The sequence below is a fragment of the Engraulis encrasicolus genome, chromosome 14 (genome assembly GCF_034702125.1).
Source record: "Engraulis encrasicolus isolate BLACKSEA-1 chromosome 14, IST_EnEncr_1.0, whole genome shotgun sequence".
Taxonomy (NCBI): domain Eukaryota; kingdom Metazoa; phylum Chordata; class Actinopteri; order Clupeiformes; family Engraulidae; genus Engraulis; species Engraulis encrasicolus.
In genome coordinates, this window is record NC_085870.1 from 43,562,454 (window position 1) to 43,586,458 (window position 24,005).

The 24,005-nt window shown below is 45.7% G+C and overlaps 1 protein-coding gene across 1 annotated transcript in view; it reads right to left on the reverse strand.

The window, feature by feature from the left end:
- The window catches only part of LOC134462704 (sodium-coupled neutral amino acid transporter 3-like), a 77,337-nt gene that overhangs the window by 15,947 nt on the left and 37,385 nt on the right, over positions 1-24,005 (reverse strand). Inside the window, exons 5-11 of the mRNA XM_063215849.1 lie at positions 18,936-19,009; positions 18,073-18,165; positions 14,807-14,888; positions 9,154-9,236; positions 5,659-5,717; positions 4,209-4,367; positions 843-922 (exon numbers count right to left, since the gene is read on the reverse strand). Coding sequence (XP_063071919.1) covers positions 843-922; positions 4,209-4,367; positions 5,659-5,717; positions 9,154-9,236; positions 14,807-14,888; positions 18,073-18,165; positions 18,936-19,009 — 630 coding nt within the window. The remainder of the gene's footprint in view (positions 1-842; positions 923-4,208; positions 4,368-5,658; positions 5,718-9,153; positions 9,237-14,806; positions 14,889-18,072; positions 18,166-18,935; positions 19,010-24,005) is intronic.

Genomic DNA, 24,005 nt, shown 5'->3' on the forward strand with positions numbered 1-24,005 from the left:
GTTTCTTTTTAATCACTTCTGTTGCCATGGCTCATCCGCCACTCTGTGTCAACAAAGCCCTCAGTCTAACAGTACAGACAACTCTATGGTGTACTGCAAAGCACTCAGTCTAACAGTAGGCCTGCATATAACTCTATGGTGTAGTTCAAAGCACTCAGTCTAACCCGGCGAATAGACCGGCCGCGACGAGATTCAAGCGACAGAAAATCGCTTCTGTGCAGCAAGAGTGATACGAGCGATTGAAGCGACTAGAGTATGTCCGTTAAAAGCAGAATGCAAGCATTCCAACCCATTGGCTGTGGCGGCTGTCGCCGAACCGTGTCATAGCTAATTTGCAAAATATTCCCAGGAGTTCAACTACAAACTGTCGCTCTCGTCGCACGAATCGCCTCTAGTCGCCCGAATCGCTGTTGTCGCACGACTCAATACAAAGTCAATTACTTCCATTGCTGGCCTCGCATATGTCGCGGCCGGTGTATTCATGTGGTGACAGTAGGCCTACATATGACTCTATGGTGCACTGTGCAGGTTAAAGGTAACAGACTGGGTTGAGATGAGGAAGTTAGACGGGGTCAGGGTTAGGCTTATGACAGTCAGAGTTGCAACTGCTGAACAGCAGAACTTTTGCAAGCTTCAAAACAGCACAGACCCACTTGCCTCTGTCTGTCAGGGAGGAGAGAGGAGGAGAGAGATGGAGAGAGAAAGGGAGAGAGAGAGAGGGGGAAAGGGGGCGAGGAGGTGGCACAGCAGGGTGTTCTGGGAAAAACGTGAGTGGTGTGGTTGAGGGTGGGTAAGGGGGGTATAGGGCACCCAAGGGGCAGAGAAGAAGGCGGGGCACTTACTTGCGCAGTTCCGTGTAGATGGGCAAGACTTCGGGGTGGCACACAAAGGCGAATGCCAGGATGGGCACTGTGTATGCTGTCTGTAAGGCAAATTAAAAAAACGAACAGCAAAACAAAACAAAAAAGAAAAGAAAAGACAGTAAACATCAAGGGTTACCATGGATACATCAGTAGCAACCAAGACGGCTCCCCCTGCACCAGCAAACCAAAGACCCCGGCTCTGCCCGGGGGGTCACTGGCTCCACAGAGTGCTAATTGTGTGGGTGATTAAGTCGGGGCTTGGAAGGCGACCAGCTGAGGAGAGGCTTTCTTGGCACATGTGTGGCAGCCTGAATAGCATGTGAGTGAGGGTTCGGTAGGTACTGTAGGAATCTGGAATGGATGGGTGGATGGGGAATAGGGCGTGTGTGTGTGTGTGTGTGTGTGTGTGTGTGTGTGTGTGTGTGTGTGTGTGTGTGTGTGTGTGTGTGTGTGTGTGTGTGTGTGTGTGTGTGTGTGTGTGTGTGTGTGTGTGTGTGTGTGTGTGTGTGTGTGTGTGCGCATGCGCGTGTTGGCGTGCATACTTTTCAAAGTTATTGACCAGATTTGATCTATGGCCCGAAATGAAATACATTTTAAAACAGACATTAAGAAATGATGGCCCCCTGATTATTATTGAGATTAAGATCATTAAGATTATTATTGCAAAGGCAGTTTTGAAGGTCAGTGTGGGTCGTGGCCGCGAGGCCAAGTTGGCCAGGCCCATTTGGGCCTCTGGTCCCAGTAGGCCCGTGCATTAATCCACCCCTGGGGCTGTAGTGTCTTCAGTAATCATTATTTTTTGTTCATACCTTGGCACTGGCGGACGTTGTTCATAAGTGCGCTATCTGAAATTAGAATTCAGTAGCCTATGTATGCATACATCTTCGTTCTCGCTGGAGAACGGGCTTCTCGTGATCGTCCGCGCGGCGAAGCGATCATGGAAGTGCTTAACGGGGTCGCTGGACCACTGCACTCGAGAAGTCGAGAAAAGTGCTTTACGGGGTCGCTGGACCACTGCACTCGAGAAGTCGCGAAAAGTGCTTTACGGGGTCGCTGGACCACTGCACTTCGAGGAACATGAGTTAAAAGCGAATAGCAAAATTAGCGTGTTGGGCAAGGTCGCTGGCCATGGTGCGAAATTACTGCCGAGCCCGAAACCTGATATAGATCAAATCCGGTGCGTGGGCTCGGGAGTATGGGGCTCCAACTGAGAGCTCGGACAATACCCGCGCCCGCGAAATATGTACGAGGTCTGAGCGGACACCCCCTGGCCGGTTATTGGGAGAGCGAACGGAACCGAGGAGGCGCGAGGGCGGACTCCCGGATAAAACGGTCGAGAAGATGGAGACGGGGGGCGACAGGGGTGGATGGAGGGTGCGAGCGAGAAAGCGAGTTTCTGACTAGGAGCAGGTGAGTGGGGAATAAATACAGCGTTGATAATTGAAGGGGATGAGGTTCAGGTGGATAGGTAGGCGTGCCTGTACTGGCGCGCAAGGAACTGGACAAATGACAGACGAGCAGGAAATACAGAGCAGGTGTTAATTTAGACCTGTCAAATTTCATTACGCTTCTCCCGAACTTTCGTTTCGTGAACGGAACGACATTTTAGGTGGATTTGCTTGCCTTTCCGTGTGCTCTTGGCTATTTGAGTCTAACCAGAATGCCTGTGTTTAAGTATGTGGTTGGCTGTTTGAGTCATGCCTGATTCCTCTAGAAGCTGTCTCTCCTACTCCCCTGCTCTTGTCACCAGGATAATAAGACAGGCCCGTTGGATGGGGACCAGTGGAGCCTGACCAACCTGCCTCTGTATGACAACTGTATCTGCATCTGTGAGAGCTCTGGCTGTTTTGTGTGTGTGTGTGTGTGTGTGTGTGTGTGTGTGTGTGTGTGTGTGTGTGTGTGTGTGTGTGTGTGTGTGTGTGTGTGTGTGTGTGTGTGTGTGTGTGTGTGTGTGTGTGTGTGTGTGTGTGTGTGTGTGTGTGTGTGTTTGCGTGTGCACTACGGTAGTGATTTTCCTCTCTGGTAGCACTCAAGTGTCGTGAATTCTAAGAACTCCACACCGGTAAGCATTTCAGTTCCAAATTTGGCTAGCATACCATCACAGCACAACCAGAGCCACGACGGTGAAGTGTCAAATATGAGCTGCCGGTGTCTGTATGTATGTGTGTGTGTGCATGTGTTTGTTCTCACATGCATACACAATGATCATGACATCATCAAATAATCCCAGTGAAAAATCTATGTTTATTTTTTAATAACAAATAAAAAATATTGAGCAACCATACTCAGTTGCAAAGGCCATAGTTAACTAAATCTTACAGCATTACCATTATTCTTTTAAGATATTGTTGGGCTTTTTTATGCCGTTATTTGAGATAGGACACTTTGACCGTGTGACAGGAAAGGAGTTGGGAGAGAAAGATGGGGAAGGATTAGCAAAGGACCTTGGGCCGGAATCGAGCCCAGGTTGCTGGTGTAATGGTACAATGTCTCGGCTCATTGAGCCACCATGCCCCCACACAACATCACCACCCTGTGTGGTGGTCTTGTGAATCAATTGGGGTGCATTCCAATATGCAGACTTCTGTACTCCCTTGCTCACTTGTCTGCTTGTGACCTCATGATGCTGGTCACTGAAGACAGAACATGAATTCAATATCTTGCAAAAGCACATTTTAATGTCATTTCCTTAGTTGCAATCGAGATGGTGAATGAAGAACAGTCCCCCAAAACTTGTGGCAAGGCTGTCAGCAAGGAAACTTTATTGTTTTCTCCACGGAGACGGGGCATCATCAACATGTGAGGCCACAAGCACAAGTGGAGGATGGAAGTCTGCATATTGGAACGCACACTTGGTGTTAGAGGGACACACATTTGTGTCGAGGCAGAACATCAAAGTCACACTGTACTGAAAATGGACAAGAAGTTACGTCCATAAAAGGTACTATAGCTAGAGTGGGGACACAGGACTAGGTTAATACTCAGATTTTTCTATATGTTTACTGCAATGTGCAATAATGTGTATTAGGTCTTTGGTTTATGTCTTGTATCTATGCACTGTATCTATGTAAACTGTCAGACACCTTAATTTCCCTCTGGATTAATAAAAGCACACTCACTACTCTAAATACAGATTTTTATTTCCCCTCCCTGACTATTCCTGTGTAATTTGTGTCTTGAAATGTCCATGTGGGCATTCATTTATTTGTGTATTTATGTAAGCTACTGGATACCTGAATTTCCCCCTGAGGATTAATAAAGTTACTCTACTCTACTCTACTCTCTAAGTTGACTAAAAGGCACCCTGGTGCTGACGTAGTGATGCTAGCCGTGTACAGTACGCACCCTGGTGTTGATGTTGAACATGAGAGGAGCGCAGGAGCCGTCGTCCTCCGCCTCGATGCCTGTAGGATGGGCTATGACGCTGCCATTCATCACCGTGCCCGTCCTGTTGTAGGAGAACTCCGTGAAGGGGCAGGGGATCTGGAACTTCTTATAGATCACCTGGGAACGGGGCAGAGAATGAGCAGAGAAGAGAGAAAAAAATATTATTTTCCCATTAGATAAACTGTTGGCGTGTAGATCAGGATTGCATAAATACTGGCTGAAATGATACTGCAGCCATGCAGAACACCACTGTTACACAGAGAGAGAGAGAGAGAGAGAGAGAGAGAGAGAGAGAGAGAGAGAGAGAGAGAGAGAGAGAGAGAGAGAGAGATAGAGAGAGAGAGAGAGAGAGAGAGAGAGCACAATGTGCCCAGATTAGAGGCCAGCGCCAAAACTAGGTCACAGAGGTATAGCAAACATGAATAGATCCTATGATTGCACAGAGTACATGTACACACGGACGCACGGACGCACGCACGCACGCACGCACGCACACACACACACACACACCTGAACCTTCCCCACTCTCTGACGCACACAGACAGGCATGCACAAATTCACACACTGACACACCTACACCAACGGTTGCGCATACTGTATGCACACATATATATGCTTAGCAAACAGACATTTGAGTACTATGAACTTGAATGAAGTGAGGCAGATGTAATCATGTTGGGTGTGAAAGGCTTGTACTGTAGGCCAGAGTTTCTCAAAGTGGGTCGCACGTTTTATCTGACGAGTCACCTTTCCTTGGATTCTGTGCAGCGATTGTAAAATCAGTCTGCGCGAGTACTGCTGTTGCTTGGAAATATTGTTTATTTACTACTTTACCTCAGGTCAGACATAACTGCAATAGTGCCATTTAATAAATTCAAAAAGTATGAAAAGTTTCTTTTTAAATTGCTCACTGTGTTGGTGCGTGGGGTGGGGGTGGGGGTGCCACAGGGCCATCCAGACCCTCTTAGGGGGGGAGTGATGGAAAAAGTTTGAGAACCACTGCTGTAGGATATGTGTACTGATGGACTTAAAACTTAAGAGTATGATTTTGATAAATACACATTTTTCATCCCTTCGTTTGACAAAATGTCACACCATGAATCCACATGAATACTGTATGCTGCTGAGAGCTGTCATAAATACCATAAGCCTGTGAGCGGCAAGGAGAAAGCCATTCGAGTCTCAGTTTTCCTCTGTTTCTATACAAACGTCAAACCAGAGTTTTCAATAATTAATCTCCACTTTTGCCAGAGTTTTTTTGAAAAAATATTTTTTCATAGGACAGACCTCAATTTGTGTATATACAAAAGGCACAAACGAAGGGAAAGGTATTAATTTTTTAAAAATACCCGGGTATATGTAAACAAAGTGCGAGAGGCCCTGTCAGTATGTGTACTCATGGACTTACAGCAATCAGGAAGAAGACCATGCAGCTGAGGGAGAATCCACTGGTGTAGCCCAGATAACCTGAAACACACAAATGCCCAATGGGTGACATACAGCTCCATAAACACATACACTATGTAACCATACGTATGTACGCTATGCGACCCCATACACACACTATGTATAGCATTGCTTTCATTCAGCCATTCCTCCTATGCACGCACACACGTACGCACACACACATGCACGTACGCATGCACGCACGCACGCACGCACGCACGCACGCACGCACGCACAAGCACTCACACACAGGCACGCATGCACACACGCACATACGCACGCATGCACACACGCACATACGCACGCACACACACACACACACACGCACACACACACACACACACACACACACACACACACACACATACACACACACACACACACACACACACACACACACACACACACACACACACACACACACACACACACACACACACACACACACACTGCAGGAACAGATCTCAAGACGAAAAGAGAGAAAGAGAGGAATAGAAAGGCATCCCAAATGCATCTACCAAAGACGACAGCACTGACAACCTTAAACGGTTATTAAAATAAAAAAGTTTCAGAAATACCAAGGCACTCATCTTCTTTGTAATTAAAATGCCTTTATTTTGTTGGGCATAGCATGATTAAAATACGTCGACGCGTTTTGGCATGAATTTATTATTATTATTATAAATATTTATTAAAATAAATCGGTAAGACTTTACATTACGGACCACTAACAAGGTGGCACAGTAATCTTTTATGAGACCCCTGCTTTCATCTGACCTTTCTGCCAATGGTGAGATGCACATCGTGGGTGCAATGCATCGTGGGACCATTAGCGGACCTGAGTGGCTTGTCTACAGTAATCAGCATCTAATTTATAGACTACACTCAGTTCCATACACTGCCTGCTCAACTACCGGAGCCAGGCTGTCAAGAGAAGGAGCGTTTGTCAAGAGAGGAGCGCTGTCCCATTCTACAGTGACGAATGGGCAATCCATAATCTATCAGTGCATAATATATCATTGCCCCATACACCACACCATTTACCTGTCCTACATGTACGTACATACGTAATATCCTGCTCTAGGACACATGTACGCACACACACACACACACACACATGCACACACGCACATAAACACGCACGCACACATGCATGCACACCACATAATCATGTCCGTCCGCACACAATCACATCACATCAACACTACCGGTGCCAACCAGAACACATTGCATGGTTTGATCTATTGTGCTTTTCCGGTGCCCTCTCATATTTACGCAACAACAGCAACAAGTGTGTTTGTGTGTGTGTGTGTGTGTACGTACGCACGTGTGCGTGTGTGTCTGTGTGTAAGTGGAGAGAGAGAGAGAGAGGGAGGGAGAGAGAGATGGAGAGAGAGAGAGAGAGAGAGAGAGAGAGAGAGAAAGGGAGAGAGAGAGAGAAAGGGAGAGAGAGAGAAAGAGAGAGAGAGAGAGAGAGAGAGAGAGAGAGAGAGAGAGAGAGAGAGAGAGAGAGAGAGAGAGAGAGAGAGAGAGTTTTTGAGGTAGCGAAGCGCACTGGACTGAATGCTACAGCTCATTATCACAGACTTTGGCTGCAGAGTCTGGACTGGCATCATGGATGGCACTGCTTCTCTCTCTCTCCTCTCAGTCTTCAGACCGCACTCTGCCCTTCCATCTCCCCTTCTCTTCCTATCCCAGTCTTTCTTTCTTCACCTCACGTCATTGCTCCACACTCTCGTCTTTGTTCCTTGGGTCAATCTCTCCCCCCAGTTTCTCTCTCTCTCTATCTCTCCTTCCTTCCATCTCCTCTTCTTTCCCTCTCTTCCCCCCTCCACACACACACACACCCCTTTCTGTGGACAGTCTGTCTACTCTCCCCCCTTTCCTTTCCTCTCGTCTCCTCTCCTCTCCCATCCTTCTCTCTCTGCTCCTCTCCCCTCTGCGCCTCTCTTGTGATTGTGTTTTGTCAAGATGACATAACTAACTGGGCTTATTACAGCATAGCTGTCACGGTCACAACACAACAACAGGCTCCGGGTCCAGAGCTCAGAGAGGGAGGAGAGGGGATGTCAAGAGCAACACACTTGAACCTTGTCATTATGATAACAAAGAATCAGAGATTCAGAATGAAAACAACTATATTGTCTATCGCAGCAGACAAGTCATTCATTATTGTCCCTTACTAGAAAATGTGTGGAGAAACACATAATGGAATTTGAAATAGTAGAAGTGGACAAAGTGGATGAGGCAAAGGAGGGGGCGTAGTAACATGAAGACAAGAGCAGAGGTTATATATATGCAAATATATGTGCAGGGCAAAATATATATTTAGTAGTCCACGCAGATTGTCCCACCAGTGGGCCCATTCGCACATTTCTTACTCAACTATATCATAACAACACTGCTATGACATTACAGAGCCTTAAGCAACTTGGTCAATACAATTTTGGTGACAGTAAGGTTATTTATAAGGGCATAATGTCAAGTTCTAGAGTCAGTGTCTCCAGCAATCAGGAGCTACACTGAAAAACTGAATTTAATTCAATACAAAGAATATGGATATACCATATGGATTGATGGTATGGAAAATAGCCTGTTTCTATTTTTATTTCTAATTTCTATCAGCATAAAACATCTAGCCCAGCAGAGTTTGTAACTAACGGTAGTTTCTTAAGCAGGAAATGGGGGATGTGGCTAAAAGCAATTCTGGTGAGAAACCCGCTTTTTCTGCCTGGCAGGCATAGTAATTAAAGCCTTGAAGTCCGCCATGAATCACCACCACAACAACCAGCAGTTGAAGAATCCCATCCCCCCCCCCCCACACACACACACACACATCTTCATATATCCACATCCACATCAGGCAGCCCACGCCACGCTGATGATTCATGCCGTGTGGGAAACACAGGCCCGGAAATTGTCACAGATGAGAGAAAAGGAAAGAAACGAAAAAGGAAAGGAAAAGAAGAGAATGAGAGGATAGGAAAGTTAATGTTTGTTTTGGTGTAGGAGGCACCAGACAGAGATGGGAGGGTTCACACACTCTATGATTCATAAGTGCACTGTGCATATGTCTGTGGTGTTATATGTGCACATGTACGTAAGTAGGCCAACTGTATGTCCTCTTGATTCAGTGTGTTCACCTTTCCTCCTTGGTGCTCATCAGTGTAGGGACTCTCAAGCTTGTGCAAGATTTAAGCATAATAAATACAGTATAAAAACTGCAATCTTGAGTGCCTCGGATCTCGCACCATATTGTAACATAAACATGATGTATCGTCATATGATATGATATCATATCATATCATATCGTATCATATCATACAACGTAGCCTATCGTATCTTATGATCTCGTATCATATCATATTGTATCATATCATAATGTACGATGTATCGTATCATGTCGCACCGTGTCGTGTTGTATTGTGTCGTATTGACGTGTCGTGTCGTGACTTACCGAGCTGTTTCATGAGGGCGAGGGGCAGGATCATGGTGATGGAGACGACAATCACCATGTAGTTTCCATTCAGGTACCACTCACTGAGGAGCGAGAGAGAGAGAGAGAGAGAGAGAGAGAGAGAGAGAGAGAGAGAGAGAGAGAGAGAGAGAGAGAGAAAGAGAGAGAGAGAGAGAGAGAGAGAGGAGGACAAAGATGAAAAGGCATAAGAAGGAAGAAGAAAAAAGTAAAATATAACTAACACTGAAAACATTAGGTCTCCAGACCCCACACGTTTGGTCATGATAACAATACATTGTACAGTATAAATGACAAAAAAACACTAAGTAAAAGATTACATCTGATATGCATATGTCTCCATGCTCAGTAGCCTCATACGGCAGATAGGCCCTCGACAGGCCTATTCAACTCTGCTGACAACACTCAACGAACTAGTCTTAACAACATTGCTATAACAATGCAAGGAGTCTAAGGTAACCAATTAAGACTTGGTCAATGTCATTTTTGTGACAATAAGTTAATAGAAGAGACTGTGTTAAGGGGTTAATGTGAGGTAAGCAGGCAAAGCACAAATGTATTTGGCTGAATCTCGTGAGAAAAGAGAAGTGCAGCCATCCACTGGGCCCCGGGTGACATGACACGGAAGGAATTTGTTCCTAACCTCCCTGAGTTAACGTGAAAGAATTTTATAAAATTATAGGCAACAAAGGCTAGCATCACAATGCAGCGTGTAAGGCTTTGGGGCTAAGGGGGTCTTTCTCTCTGTCTTTCTTTCTTTCTCTGCCACCCCGATCTCTCGCTGTATCTTTGTCTTTCCTTTCATCTATCTCTATCACTCTTTGTCTCTCTCTCCCTGTCTGTCCTTCTCTCTCTCTCTCTCTCTCTCTCTCTCTCTCTCTCTCTCTCTCTCTCTCTCTCTCTCTCTCTCACCCTCCCTCATTCTGTCACAGTGGGTAGTCCTTCAGTTGCACTCCACAACCTCATAAGCATGCAGGGTGGAGAGGCTGGCAGTGGAGGGTGGAGGGTGTGCAGACTGGAGAGGAGAGGATAGAAGTAGCGGGTGGAGGGTGGAGGGCACAGAGGGTATGAGTGTTTGTTGGCACGGGCTTCCTCAGGGGTGACTTTTCCATTACCCATTACCCCACCCTTCCCTTCCCTTCCCCTGGCCACCCAGACAACACAGACACACAGGAATGAGGGCATGTCCATGGCCCAGAGACAGAGAGAGACATGCGGAGAGAGAGAGAGAGAGAGAGAGAGAGAGAGAGAGAGAGAGAGAGAGAGAGACATGGGCAGAGAAAGAGAGAGAGAGACATGGGGAGAGAGAGAGACAGAAGGACAGAGAAAGAGAGAGAGAGAGAGAGAGAGAGAGAGAGAGAGAGAGAGAGAGAGAGAGAGAGAGAGAGAGAGAGAGAGAGAGAGCATGCACTTGAGACAGTGACATGAAAAGCAGAGAGTGAGAGACAGAAAGACGGAGGGTAAGAGAAGAGTGAGAAAACATGTGATGAAGAGGGAAAAAACTCTATCACCACCCTCAGATGAGAAAAGGAGAAGTGTAAAATGTACGAGGCCAAAACTAGAAGAATATATTCAGGTCCTTAATGGGTGCTGCTGTTTGAGGGAGAAGGATGGATGAAAAGACCACACAGTATAAAACATCAATAAAATAATTGGCAAACATCTCCACCACACATTAGTGAGACTGACCAGTGTATCTTTTACATAACCTTGTATGTGTAGTCCACTATATAACCTCACTGTTATTATTTTTTTCATGCTGTGCGAGATGTGCGGTATAAATAGTTACCTTTATTACTATCATTATCATTATTATTAGTAGTAGTAGTTGTAGTAGTAGAAGTAGTAGTAGTAGTAATCAAACATCACTCTTGAATGGTCCCCTTAGGTATCCTCTCTCTAATCTCGGCCTGGCCTGAGGATCAGGCTGGCTGTGACCTGAGACAGCTGGAGAGGGATCTGAGGAGGTGCGGGGTGAGTCGTGAGCAGATAGCCGGCCGCGTCTTCCAGAGCACGTCCTCTGTCCTGCTGCGGTCTGGCCCCCACGGGGGACCCAGACATCTGCCATCGTCTGTCAGCAGCCAATCACCGACCATCTCAGGGTCACTCCCTGATCAGTGCATTGCCTGCTGGCTATGGCGGAAAGCGGCCTAGCCTCTCGCCCCCTCGACCTTCCTACCGAGTAACGTAAATAACTGCCTGATCCAAAGTTCAAATGATGACATCAAAATCCTGTTTTTCTTTGCTCGGAAATTGGTATATAACTACGAGCGTTTTCGAGGGGAAATTGCAGTTGGTTCTCACAGGAAAATACAACCCATTGCATTATTATTACATACTATACATAGCTGACACACTTCTCCAGAATTACTTACAGTTACTTAGGCACAGACTAGAGTGCTGTGTGCAATGAGGGGTGGGATGCTTTTCTCAATGATCCCTAAACTGTGGATGCAGGTGCAAGAGAGCGCTGGTTACGTCCTCTCACATCCACATTTGTCCTAATTCTACGGGACTCAAACCTGTGACCTTGCAAGCAGGCCAAGAAACGCTGAACTAGAAATGGACTCAGAGAGTGCAGACCTCCGCCATGGAAGCTGATTGATAGAACATTTCACTATGTTACAGCCTATTTTTATATTTGACGTCTTTCTGCCTTCTTTTTGTCAAGTTAAAAACTAGAATGTCAAAATACACCCTGTAATTTGACTCTCCAATGTTGTACTTACTCTTCTTGGATTCATATAAGTTAACTATGAAATATTCACACTCGATGTTTGCACACCAATAGCAGCACAATATGGTATGTACAGTAAAAGGTTATCTATGGCTCAGCCATGACTCTAACGACTAGGTAGTGGACTGCTACACCGGCGCCCCGGGTCATTTGCTAATTCTTCCCCCAAGATAATATTAAAAAACGATCTACATACGAAAGAAAAAACTTTGACAATTACCACAGCAAAAAAGGAATATTGTATGGGTAACAAGCACTAATTGGTGGTAAGACCATACTGTCGATGAATCATCCTACTCCCACACTCTAAATCCCAACCAGCCCCTGCCATGTTTTATCTTTACCATGCTGTCATCCAACCTGAGGGAAAATGCCCATATCAGGAGCGGAGGGACAGTGGAGTCAAGTGAGGCAGGGTAGGCGTATCATGAAAACGCTGCTAGCGTCTGTTGTACTGTATCGTAGCTCCATCGCTAATGTTATGCTACATGCTAGGCCTAACTGGCCTGAGGCACTGGGGGAAGCGTGTGGATTACACACAGCATAGCGGTGCACCTGCTACCCACCCACACTGCTGCCTTTCATTTACACACTGCTACGCACATAATGGGGGGTAATGGAGGGTGTGGGGAGAGGTCATGACTAGGAAAAACGGGCCCAGCAGAAAAAATAAAAGAAGAAAATTACCAAGCGAGGGCTTTTTTTGTATTGCTGCTTTGTAGACTAGGTCTGCCCATGTTGCCTGTGGCGCTACATTGCATTTAAGCATTCGGGTCAGCCTGGCCAAAACGGCCTGTTTTCATTTCTGCCCGATCAGGACAGTGGTGGAACTAATGAAAAATGAACATTATGGAGCATCATCAAAAGCAGTTATGTGGTTGGTTACAGCTCTGGCCAGTAGCATCTAAAGATACCATGAAGCACACCTCACAGAATTCTTTTTTTTCAGACCGAGCTCTGTCCCAGATAGTTTATTGAGACAGAAAAGCTTTGTTTTGTAAAAGCAAATATGATGATATCTAATTACATCTACTCATATAATCATATACTGTATGTACAATGACAAGTACTTATATTTTATAATTTGTGTAGATCAGATGTGTGGACTCATCCTCATACTTCCAGGATTAATTCCTATGTATGTGACCACATATTATTCATTCATGTCATGTAAGCAACAGGCTTAATATCTTTCTAACACTCTCCGCTTCTTTCCATATGCTATCTGTTACAATCAAAATGTCCAGAACTAATATGCTAATATGCAAAGAGCCAGCTCTTAGCCAGGCCTTCAAATAAGATGGTGTGAAAAGCTCTCCGTATGCCAATCCACATGCCAATCCAAATTAGGAGTCAGCCTGGGACACATCTATATACCCCAAGGGGCACCATGCCCACTGTTCCTAGGTCAGCCTCATAGTAGCCTAGTAGCCTGGATGCCAGCAAGCTAGTTGGGCCGCCTTGGCACATGGCTGGGTCTCACAGGGCTGCGCTGGGCTAGGCTGCCAGAAGGAGGGGCCATGAGTTTGATGGGCCATTGTCTCTGCTGGAATGTGCTGGACCTTGTGAAAGAGACAGGAGGCCACAGAATGTGTCTTTGGGGCTCCGCACGCTGACAGGCTCTCGCTGTCTCTCTCTTCATTCCATAGCAACGAGACTTAATAATGATGCCAGTGTCTGTGTGGTGTTTGAGTTTCCATCTGCGCAGGTTAAATTACTGCTCTAGTGCATGCACTGAATGATTTGGCAATATGAAGTTGACGTGGAGTGAAGGCGAACAGGCATCGTGGCATTGGACCTTAAAGATCTTGGTGAAGAACCTCAGTCTCCTTGTATACAAAGACTGTTCATCAAAGAGTAATATAGTAGTGAGTCATCAAGTTAACTGTCCAGTGTGCTAATTTCACACTTGTAAAATGTTGAGAGGGGCATGCATGCATTGCGTCATCCAGTGTTTATGTTTGTGATCTCGCTGATTGTTTTTCATTACCTAACACTTCGGCCTTGCTAAGACTAACTTGTTTTTTAATGAGGTCCCACTGAGTGAGTATGTCATTGAACGTCAGACAGGCAGCTTTTATTGAGAAGACAGATTAAAGTAATAGATTTTAGTATAGTCATTGGATGCTGTCGTGCTGTGATGCAAAACAAGCTCTTCTGACCTTTAACAACATCACTCATGTCAGATGCTGGAAAAGGGTGCGAATGGAACGAAACAGAGTGCGAGACATCCAAAAATTCACTCTCTTGTTGTGCCTTTGTTGAAAAGACTCACAACCAAATAAATCCTTAATAAAGACCAGTGACCCACTTCGACAATGATGTAACCACAACATGTTTTTTTTCAGTTGGCCTACTGTAAACTCCGCAAGTCTGTCCAAAAATGTGGTTTGGCCCTTGTAGCGACGACATGGGACAAGCCAGCCACACATATTTAAAAACAAGTTTTAAGAACACGAAAGGCAGTCAAGTGAAAAATAAACCGTTGTTTTATGTACAATGGTACATCTACAATGCAAGGCCAAAATACTGTTCACCAGAGAAAATCTGTGATCCAGTTACGTCTGTACACCCAGCAAATGCTATGGCCCCATCTCATTTCCAGTGTGTACAATTCCTGTGGCTAAAACAGACACAGCATTGGGCACGGAAGTGGTTCCACGGCATACACTGTACCAACAGATTACACCATAATCAATTGGAAATGCTCTCCCCCCAGATGGCACCACACATATTCAACCACTCTCTCTAAACGGTCTTATAAATAGACGAAATAGTGCTTGACAGTCGACACAGAAACTGCTCTGGGTTCTCGTGTGCTCTGGTTCTGGTATCAACTTTAGCCTACAGGGGGCGGAATGAGAAGAGTGACTCAACAGCCAGCATCCACACACTCACCCTGCCGGCTTGTCCACCCCACAGAAGGCCTGGATGACCAGAGGCAGCTCATACTTGATGATGTACAGGTAGCTGGACATGGCTGAGAGAGAGAGGAGCGGAGAGGAGAGGAGTGGAGAGGAGAGGAGAGGATAGGAGGGTGAGGAGAGGAGAGGAGAGGAGAGGAGAGGATAGGGGAGGAGTGGAGGGGAGGAGAGGAGAGGAGAGGAGAAGAGAGGAGAGAGAGAGAGAGGAGGAGAGGAGAGGAGAGGAGAGGAGAGGAGAGGAGAGGAGAGAGGAGAGGAGAGGAGATGAGGGGGAGGAGAGGAGAGGAGGGGGAGGAGAGGAGAGGAGAGGAGAGGAGTGGAGAGAATGGGGAGCAGAATAGAGAGCAGAGAGAAGAGGAGAGGGGGAGGAAATGAGAGGAGAGAAAATAACAGGTTACACACGGCAATCATAAGAAACCCATGTTTATTCAGTATGCCTGTTAATTCAACACGTGCATACACACATTCTTTATGTTAATCCAGGAACGTTGCATCTGTACAAACAAAACTGAAAACACCCTAAAATCAATATACACTCTAAACACAGTAATCAAGAGTAAATGCGGCCAACAAGAGTAGAAGCAGCTAACATGAATACTATAAATCTCACACTAAAATGTCATCCTAAAAATAGTCTTTCTCTGCAAAAAAAAACACACGCACACATATGTCCATTCCATTTGTCATGATAGGATTATAATTATTATGAAACGTTTTAATATGGCAATTCACTCTTTATCCAAACAGGAAACAAAGTGTAGGGGGGGAAATAGGCCACCCGGCACCCGCCCCTCTGATAATCTCTCCGAGTTGGCCTGGTACCGTGATTTCCCTCTCGTTTTGTTTTTTTTCTAATAACCCCGCAGTACACAGGAACGTGGTGTGGTGTGGTGGCTCTTACATAATCTCAGCCTGGATTCTGGAGCATCCGTGAGGCATGACTGAGATTAGCAGAGCCCAGACTCAGACTGGGAGCTAACGGAGGACCACCTACACTGTAGCATTGTAGCATTGTACCATCTATATAGGCCTACTGTAGCTTTGCATACAACCACATAGATAATCACACTGCCGGATACACATGCAGAAAATATACACATATGGACCTACATATGTATAGAACACAATGTGTGCACACAATCGCACATTCGCACGCACACACACACACACACACTGTATCCACATGCACATAACATATATGCAGACTTACAAACACATGGGCATTACATGCACACATGTTAATGTATTAAAAACATGCTGCTATGGACTTGAGAAAGTGAGCTGGCAAATAAAACAAAAACAACTCACGCACGTTTGTGTGCATGTGCAATCTCTCTCTCTCTCTCTCTCTCTCTCTCTCTCTCTCTCTCTCTCTCTCTCTCTCTCTCACACACACACACACACACACACACACACACACACACACACACACACACACACACACACACACACACACACACACACACTCACACACAGGGAGCCTAATGAGCAGCTGGCCAGTTCCCACTGAGCCTTCTCCTCTCCCCTTATCCAGCCTCATCTCACACCTCATGTGCCATCACAAACACACACCAGAGGAAAGCAGAGAGAGAGGGGACGACCGAGAGATATGGAATAAAGCAGAGGGAAAGGGGACGACAGACAGATATGGAATTGAGTATGAGTGCATGCGTGCGTGCGTGCAAGTGCGCGTGCGTGCGTNCGTGCGTGCGTGCAAGCGCGCGCATCCATGTGTGCATGTGTGCGTGTTAGTGTAGGAGAGAGAGAGAGAGAGAGAGAGAGAGAGAGAGAGAGAGAGAGGAAGAGAGAGAGAAAGGGAGAGGAAGAAAGAGAGGGGGGGAGAGAGAGAGGAAGAGAGAGATAGATAGAGAGAGAGAGAGAGAGAGAGAGAGAGAGCATGGATCAAGGACAGCTAAAAGGCCAAACTCCGTCTACATCTATGACATGATAGATGAACACAGAAGAAGTGAGCGAGAAAGAAAGAGGGAGAGAGAGAGAGAGATGGGGAGAGAGATGGAAAAATAGGCCTGGGGCAAATATAGTAACAAAAGAAAGAGAGCGAGAGAGAAAAAAGATAGATGTGGACATTGACAGATAGCGTCAGGTTTGGGGACAGGAATGTGAAGGGGCAGCAAGAAGGAGGGAGAGAGAGAGAGAGAGAGAGAGAGAGAGAGAGAGAGAGAGAGAGAGAGAGAGAGAGAGAGAGAGAGAGAGAGAGAGAGAGAGAGAGAGAGAGAGAATAGGAGAGGATCTTTTGATGAGCTGAATTATGGAGCAGCGTGTGACTTCAGGCGATGGGAGGAGAGGGTGTGATGGTGTGAAACAGTAGGAGAAAACCAGGAGAGACACTGACAGAGAGAAGAAGGAGAATCCACAAAGATGAAAGGATAGATTGGAAAGAACGAAAGCCCAGCGACCTTGAAGTTCTATTAAATGTCACATCATATTAGTATTAGGTGAGACAGAATGGTGTAGAGATTAGCATAGACCATATTGCCTCACTATAATAAAAAATAAAAGTAAAAAAATAAATAAAATAAAATAAGATAAAATAAAATAAAATGAAATAAAATATAATTCTATATTACATACTCAGTCCCCCCACCCCACTCTCTGTCTTCCCATATGCAATCTTGGCCATGAGACAGCTGGTGACTTTGGGGATTAACCGCAACCAAAAACCCACCATCTATACACACTATTGACGAAGGAAGATAAAGACAGTTATCCTATAAGACTTCATCCTAAAGCTGTTCTCATGCCTTCAATAAAGCCCAGCAGCTTCTTTATGTTTGATTGAACCATGCAGATCTCCTATATAATACCATAACCGTGCAGGATTTGATGCTGACTTTACCAAGGTCATACAGTGACTAGAGCTAGAGGTCATGGTGTGAGGAGTTGCATTTTCATTGGTTGGTTGTGTGGGAGGGAATAAAAAGGACTCACCTCTTACATTCTGTGTGTGTGTGCGTGTGCGTGTGTGTGTGTGTGTGTGTGTGTGTGTGTGTGTGTGTGTGTGTGTGTGTGTGTGTGTGTGTGTGTGTGTGTGCGTGCGTGCGTGCGTGCGTGCGTGCGTTGGTGCGTGTGTGTGTGTGTGTGTGTGTGTGTGTGTGTGTGTGCGTGCGTGTGTGTATGTGTGTGTGCGTACTATATGTGAAGAGAGAGACTCAGCTGCTATACTATGTGTTTGTGTATATGTGTGTGCATGCGTGCGTGCACATGTGTATAGACACTCACCTCCAATGTTCTGCAGGGTGATGGCAATGCCAGCGGCCATCTTGCCTGGTGTTCCAAAGGCCCGGTAACCCAGCTGCTCATATGCTCTGATGCCTGTGGCACAAAACACCAGAAAGCCAGATTGATACACTTAGGTGTCTATGTTTATTTATGCCTTTTGTAAATACATGTGTCTTAATGTGTGTGGTTTGTGCTTGGGCTCCCAGACTGTGAATAGTATTCCCAATAGGTCTGTGTCTGTTGTCCAGACTACACTAGTAGATAGCACCGCAAATGATGCTCATTCACATCTAAATAAGCAGTAATCGTATATTACACTCCACTGCACAACACAAAGAAGGAGAGCTAAAGCCATGCTGCTGTTTACGAAAACAGCCGGCACAACACCGGGAGACAGAGATGTATGGCCCTCATAACGAAACACTTGGGGCGGAGACTGATGAATGGCCATGGAACGTTTACCGCCCAACGTGGCCACGCAGGCAGGATCATCAGTCTGAGTTTGAGGTCTCTGTTAGGCGCTCTGGAGCTCAGTCAGTCACAAGCAAAGCAATTAGTGGCCTCCTTTTCACACAGAGGAATAAGCAGGCAGGCAGTCAGACGGTCTCTGTTTTTTTATGTCCGTCTGAGTCAGAGGTAGGTAGGTGTGTTCTTGTGTGTACGGGGATGTGTTTAGGCGGGCTGTGTGTGTGTGAGAGAGTGTGTGTGTGAGAGAGAGAGGGGTGGGGGGAGAGGGAGAGAGGGGGGGGGGCAATGGAGCATGGAGCAGGATATGTCAGTTTTATTAATATCACTGCCCTTTGATAAGAGTGGGCATGTTTTCTTTTATTCCCATGAACCCCTTTGTTTCTGGCTCTTCTTACCCACAATGCCTGAGCACTTGAGCAGCAAGTGGATGGAGTAGGAGGAGAGGCCCGCCACAGCCGTCAGCAGGATCCTGCACAGGGAGAAAACACAACAGGCAATGGCCATCATCAGAAATGGACATCAACAATGCTGGATTAAGACAGCCCAATGTCCCCAATGTCCCCAACTCTGCAACAACTCTGTGACAGATGTTGTATAACTATCGAGAATCTGGAAGCCCCATAATGTACACTGTTCCACCAGTGGAATGCTGAAATAGTCACATTTACATAATACATTTAATTCAGAATTAACTCACTTTAATTCTGAATAAAGATGAACTGCGCTTTGAAAACAGCACGTAAACACTTCACAATTCAGAATTAAATAAAAGATCAAAGTAAACTCGATGGCACTATTTGATTCAGAATTAAAAACGTCATGTAAAGGTAGACAATGAAAAGTTAACTACTATAGTACTACACTACCATGGCAACACAGGGCCTTTAGTAATGCACTACGACTTTGTCATTGGCATTCTAGTAACAGCAAATTTATAATGCTTTGTCTTTTATATATATATATATTATATATATATATTTTTTAACCCTATCGCGCCGGATGCATCATATATGTCTCATCAAATTCAAAGCCCTCTCCACGCTGACACAAAAAAAAATCGATCTGAAAAACATCCTGCGTGTCATTTCCAAACGTCCTGCAGTACGCGGAAACCGCCACAAGAGAGCAGCGGTCGACAACAAGTTGACCACAGCTCGGCGAAAAACAGGAAAATGGGGTAGAAGTGGTTTCCCTGACCGACGCTGAGATTTCGTCAAATTGCATAAGGTTTGTGTACAAATTTCCGAAATATAACTCTACATCCTTTAATTTGAACACTTGCTTTGTGCAATTAAGCAAGGAAGAGTTTATATTTTTACACCGTGTTGCAGAGAGATCGTGCTAAAACTGATGAGACATATAAGCACCATCCGGCGGTGGCAGGAAGTCAGCCATCAATGCATTTGCTCCATAGGGAAACTTACAAAGCATACCACGACGATCGTTTAACAAAACACACAAGTTGTTTTACTTCAAGACAAAGATATTGCCTTAAGAAACACGTTTTACTTGCAATTTTGAAAATGTAATGCAAAATGTTGAAATTATGATCTCGTAAAAAATGCATTGAAGTGAATGGAGAAATGGTCCAATTGTAGTAATGGACCCATATATTCAAATTACACATCAAAAATGAATAATGATCTATATTACACTCATAAATAGGTTGTTGAGCATTCGATCAGCTATGTTTTTACATAGATTTTAAAAAATTACCTAACCAGGCTGTGGGAAATGTAAAATATGGTCCTGCTAAAACAAGGATAGGCTTAAAAAAATGGCAGGATCTCACTAAATATTTAAAGATAATCCTCAAATTAAATTGTCTGACAACTTTTTTAAATAAAAAAAAGTTGTGAATGCATTAAAAGTCATTTTTCAATGGTCATGAAATTGGAATTTTCATTCATTAAAAGCCTGATGCATCATATATGATGCATTAAATATCTCAGTGACCTTAACAAAATTTTGAATTTTTTTTTTACATTTCTTATAAGGGACCAATATTGAAGCAAATTCCAAAAAATTAGAATTTTCTCTCATTGCTTTCATGGTTCAGGTTTCACAGGGTTAAATGGCTTTTTTGCCTTTATTGTTGATAGGACAGTGGAGAAGAGACAGGAAATGAGTGGAGAGAGAGGGACGGATAAGACTCTGCAAATGACCCATGCCGGAATCGAACCCGGGTCACCGCCGTAGTAATCTAATCTAATACCCTACCGTTAGGCCACGGCAGGGCCTAACGCTGTGTCTTAAGGGGTTAAAATCCGTTAGCGTTGCGTGTGAACTTTGGCAGAAATTACAATGAGGAGCACCTCTCACCAGCTGCAGCCACATTATTACTAGAGAGTTTTTCTTGTTTCTTGTTTCTTTTTCTTTCGAGTTTTCACAGCTGCGGACACGGAAGACACTTTAGATAAGAAGTGTGCAGCTGTAGAATCCTGCCAGAACTCTCTTTTCTCTTTACCCCGCTCACCATTCCTCTCTCTCTCTCTCTCTCTCTCTCTCTCTCTCTCTCTCTCTCTCTCTCTCTCTCTCTCTCTCTCTCTCTCTCTCTCTCTCTCTCTCTCTCTCTCTCTCTTCTCTCTCTCTATCGCTCTCTCCTACTGTCTTTAACTTCCCCTCTTCAACTCTCCCCCCCTTTCTCTCTGTGCCTCTTTCTGTTCCGAATTCTTTTGCACTGTCCGTCCTTTAAGGTCACACACCTGCTCCTCCAGTGTGTCACCTCTGGAAGACTCATGCTGTGTTCTGAGAATAACGAGTTACAAATTCAGATGGGTATGTGTGTGCATTACTGTAAGGCCATAGACTTTTCAGTGCAATGCTATTTGTGGCCTGGCCTTGTCTTTAGCATGCGATGGAGGAGGGGAGGGAGGGCCCTGTCAGAGAGAGAGGAAAACTACTGGAGAGAGAGAGAGAGAGAGAGAGAGAGAGAGAGAGAGAGAGAGAGAGAGAGAGTGCGAGCAGTCAGCCTACATATACTACATACAGGAAGCCATACATATTCCCAAAAATACGACCTCCGCCTCCAGCTGCCAACATCTGGACCAACACAGCACACCAATCTGCACTCCTGCGCTACGAGGAAACTTGATCCCACAACTTACCCTGGCCTGGGCCCAGCCATCTCCACCCCACCCCCTTTCTGTCTTTAAAACCTCACGGTAGCGTGAGGGAAAAAGTGATAGAGTTGTATTTATTTATATTCCTCACTCCCTCTCTCTCTCTCTCATTTCTCTTGGCAACAAACTGCTGGAACGATTTCCCCGGACGAACATGACTTTCACCTCCGATTCAACTCGACTCGCTGCCCCGTCTTCGTCTGTCTGTTTTTAGCTCTTTCAAGTCATTTTTCATCTCTCAGTTGATGGAAGGAAATCATATAGCCTGGTTTCTACAGTAATTCAGTCCAGTCCAGTCCAAGTCGGCCCAGCCAGTGGGGAAGAGTGGGGAGAAAAGAAGGGGAGGAGTTGGAGGAGAGGAGAGAGGTGGAGAAAAGAGGGGTGTGGCAGAGAGGAGAGGAGAGGAGAGGAGAGGGCTGTGGTGGAGAGGGTAGGAGAGGGGAGGGCAGGGGAGGGGAGGAGAGGAGAGGGGAGGGGTGTGGTGGAGAGGGGAGGAGAGCAGAGGAGAGGACAGGAGAGGAGAGGAGAGGAGAAAAGAGGGGTGTGGTGGAGAGGAGAGGAGAGGAGAGGAGAGGGCTGTGGTGGAGAGGGGAGGAGAGGAGAGGGGAGGGGAGGAGAGGAGAGGAGAGGAGAGGAGAGGAGGAGAGGAGAGGGCTGTGGTGGAGAGGGGAGGAGAGGAGAGGAGAGGAGAGGAGAGGAGAGGAGAGGTGAGGTGAGGGCTGTGGTGGAGAGGGGAGGAGAGGAGAGGGGAGGGGAACAGAGGAGAGGAGAGGAGAGGAGAAGAGAGGAGAGGAGAGGAGAGGAGAGGGGAGGGTTGTGGCGGTGGAATAAAGGCCAACTCGGCTGACTCGGCTGAGTTTGGCCAGAGCCTGGTGAGACTGGCCGCGCTACAGACCACTGGGCCTCCATGCGCCCACCAGGGCAGCTTCACTCTCCACTGACTGACTGACTGACTCTGCGCTGCTCTGCCAAGGAGACCTCCACTGACTTTGGCCCAACTGCTGAGAAGAACACTGATGATGACAAGAAGACATGGTGGCAACCTCATTTCCCCTTCCTTGCTGTTGCCCCCCTTTTTCTCCTCTTTTACTCATTTCAGATAGAGAGAGAGATAGAGAGAGGGGGGGGGGGGGATGGGAACACTGAGAAGTTTTGAGACTGTGCTGACACTGTTAATATCAGTTTGTTGTCTCTTTATTCTATTCATCTTCTACTTCTGCACGTAGTGTGTGTCCTGATTCCTTCTAGCCTGCCCTCCATGCTGAGACACTCTGTCTTCCCAGATTGTCCTCGGCACTGCCTAAAAAGAGGACAAAGAAGAGGGAGCCTGACTTAGCTTTCCTACCATGCCTAACCAGGATAGATGAGTCACGTTAGCCTTACATCATCTCCTACGCCTAGCCACCAAACTGTGTCATAAAATACAAACTTCTTCAGGAGCAAAGTCTAGACCATGTTGAAAGAAACTGGTGTGTCCTACTTGAGGCAGTTACTCATCCAGTGCTAAATTTGTCCAGAAGCTAGTAGAATAGCATTCCATTAAAAGACAATACTAGCCTCATCTTTGCCATCCCTACTGACTACCTTCTACAATACAGTAAGCCCCAAATAGTTACTCTTACTAGACACATTTATCAATGCATCATAGTAGACCCTCTTGGTGTAGATGGGGTCGCCGGCGGGCCTATTCACTATTTGCTGAAAATACTCAACTACATCATAACAACATTGCTATAACATTACTGAGAGCCTTAATACACGTAAGACATAGCCATTACAATTTTGGTGACAGTAAGGTTATAACATAGGTTCTGCACTAAGGGGTTAAATTAAAACACTTCAAATACAAACACAATTGTCCTGAGGTTGTATAATTTGATACTTTGAAAGTCGACTACTATTATTAACCATTATATTCTTGAACTGCTCAGAAATCCCCTACACTACAACATTCATTTCTAATGCCCACGTGCCACATCCACAAATATCATGTGGCTGTGCCACGCCTACATTGTCCTCCCAAAGCGCTTGAAATCTCTTCAGTAATGCCATGCTAGACCACGGAGCTTGGTGGTTAGACTCAAACATCAAGCAAGGAGGGGGAGCCTGGCACAGTTGACAACCAGGCAGCTTTGTTGTCTTTGTACTTGCAAAGCCCTTCAGGCGAGAGAGAGAGAGAGAGAGAGAGAGAGAGAGAGAGAGAGAGAGAGAGAGAGAGAGAGAGAGAGAGCTAAACTACATATATATGCTGGCACATGGACTGTGTCACAAGTCACACGGAGTAGGCGCTTAGAAGAAGACAAAGAAAGGGGAAAAAAATGTGTGAGAAGAGTGGAAGAAATG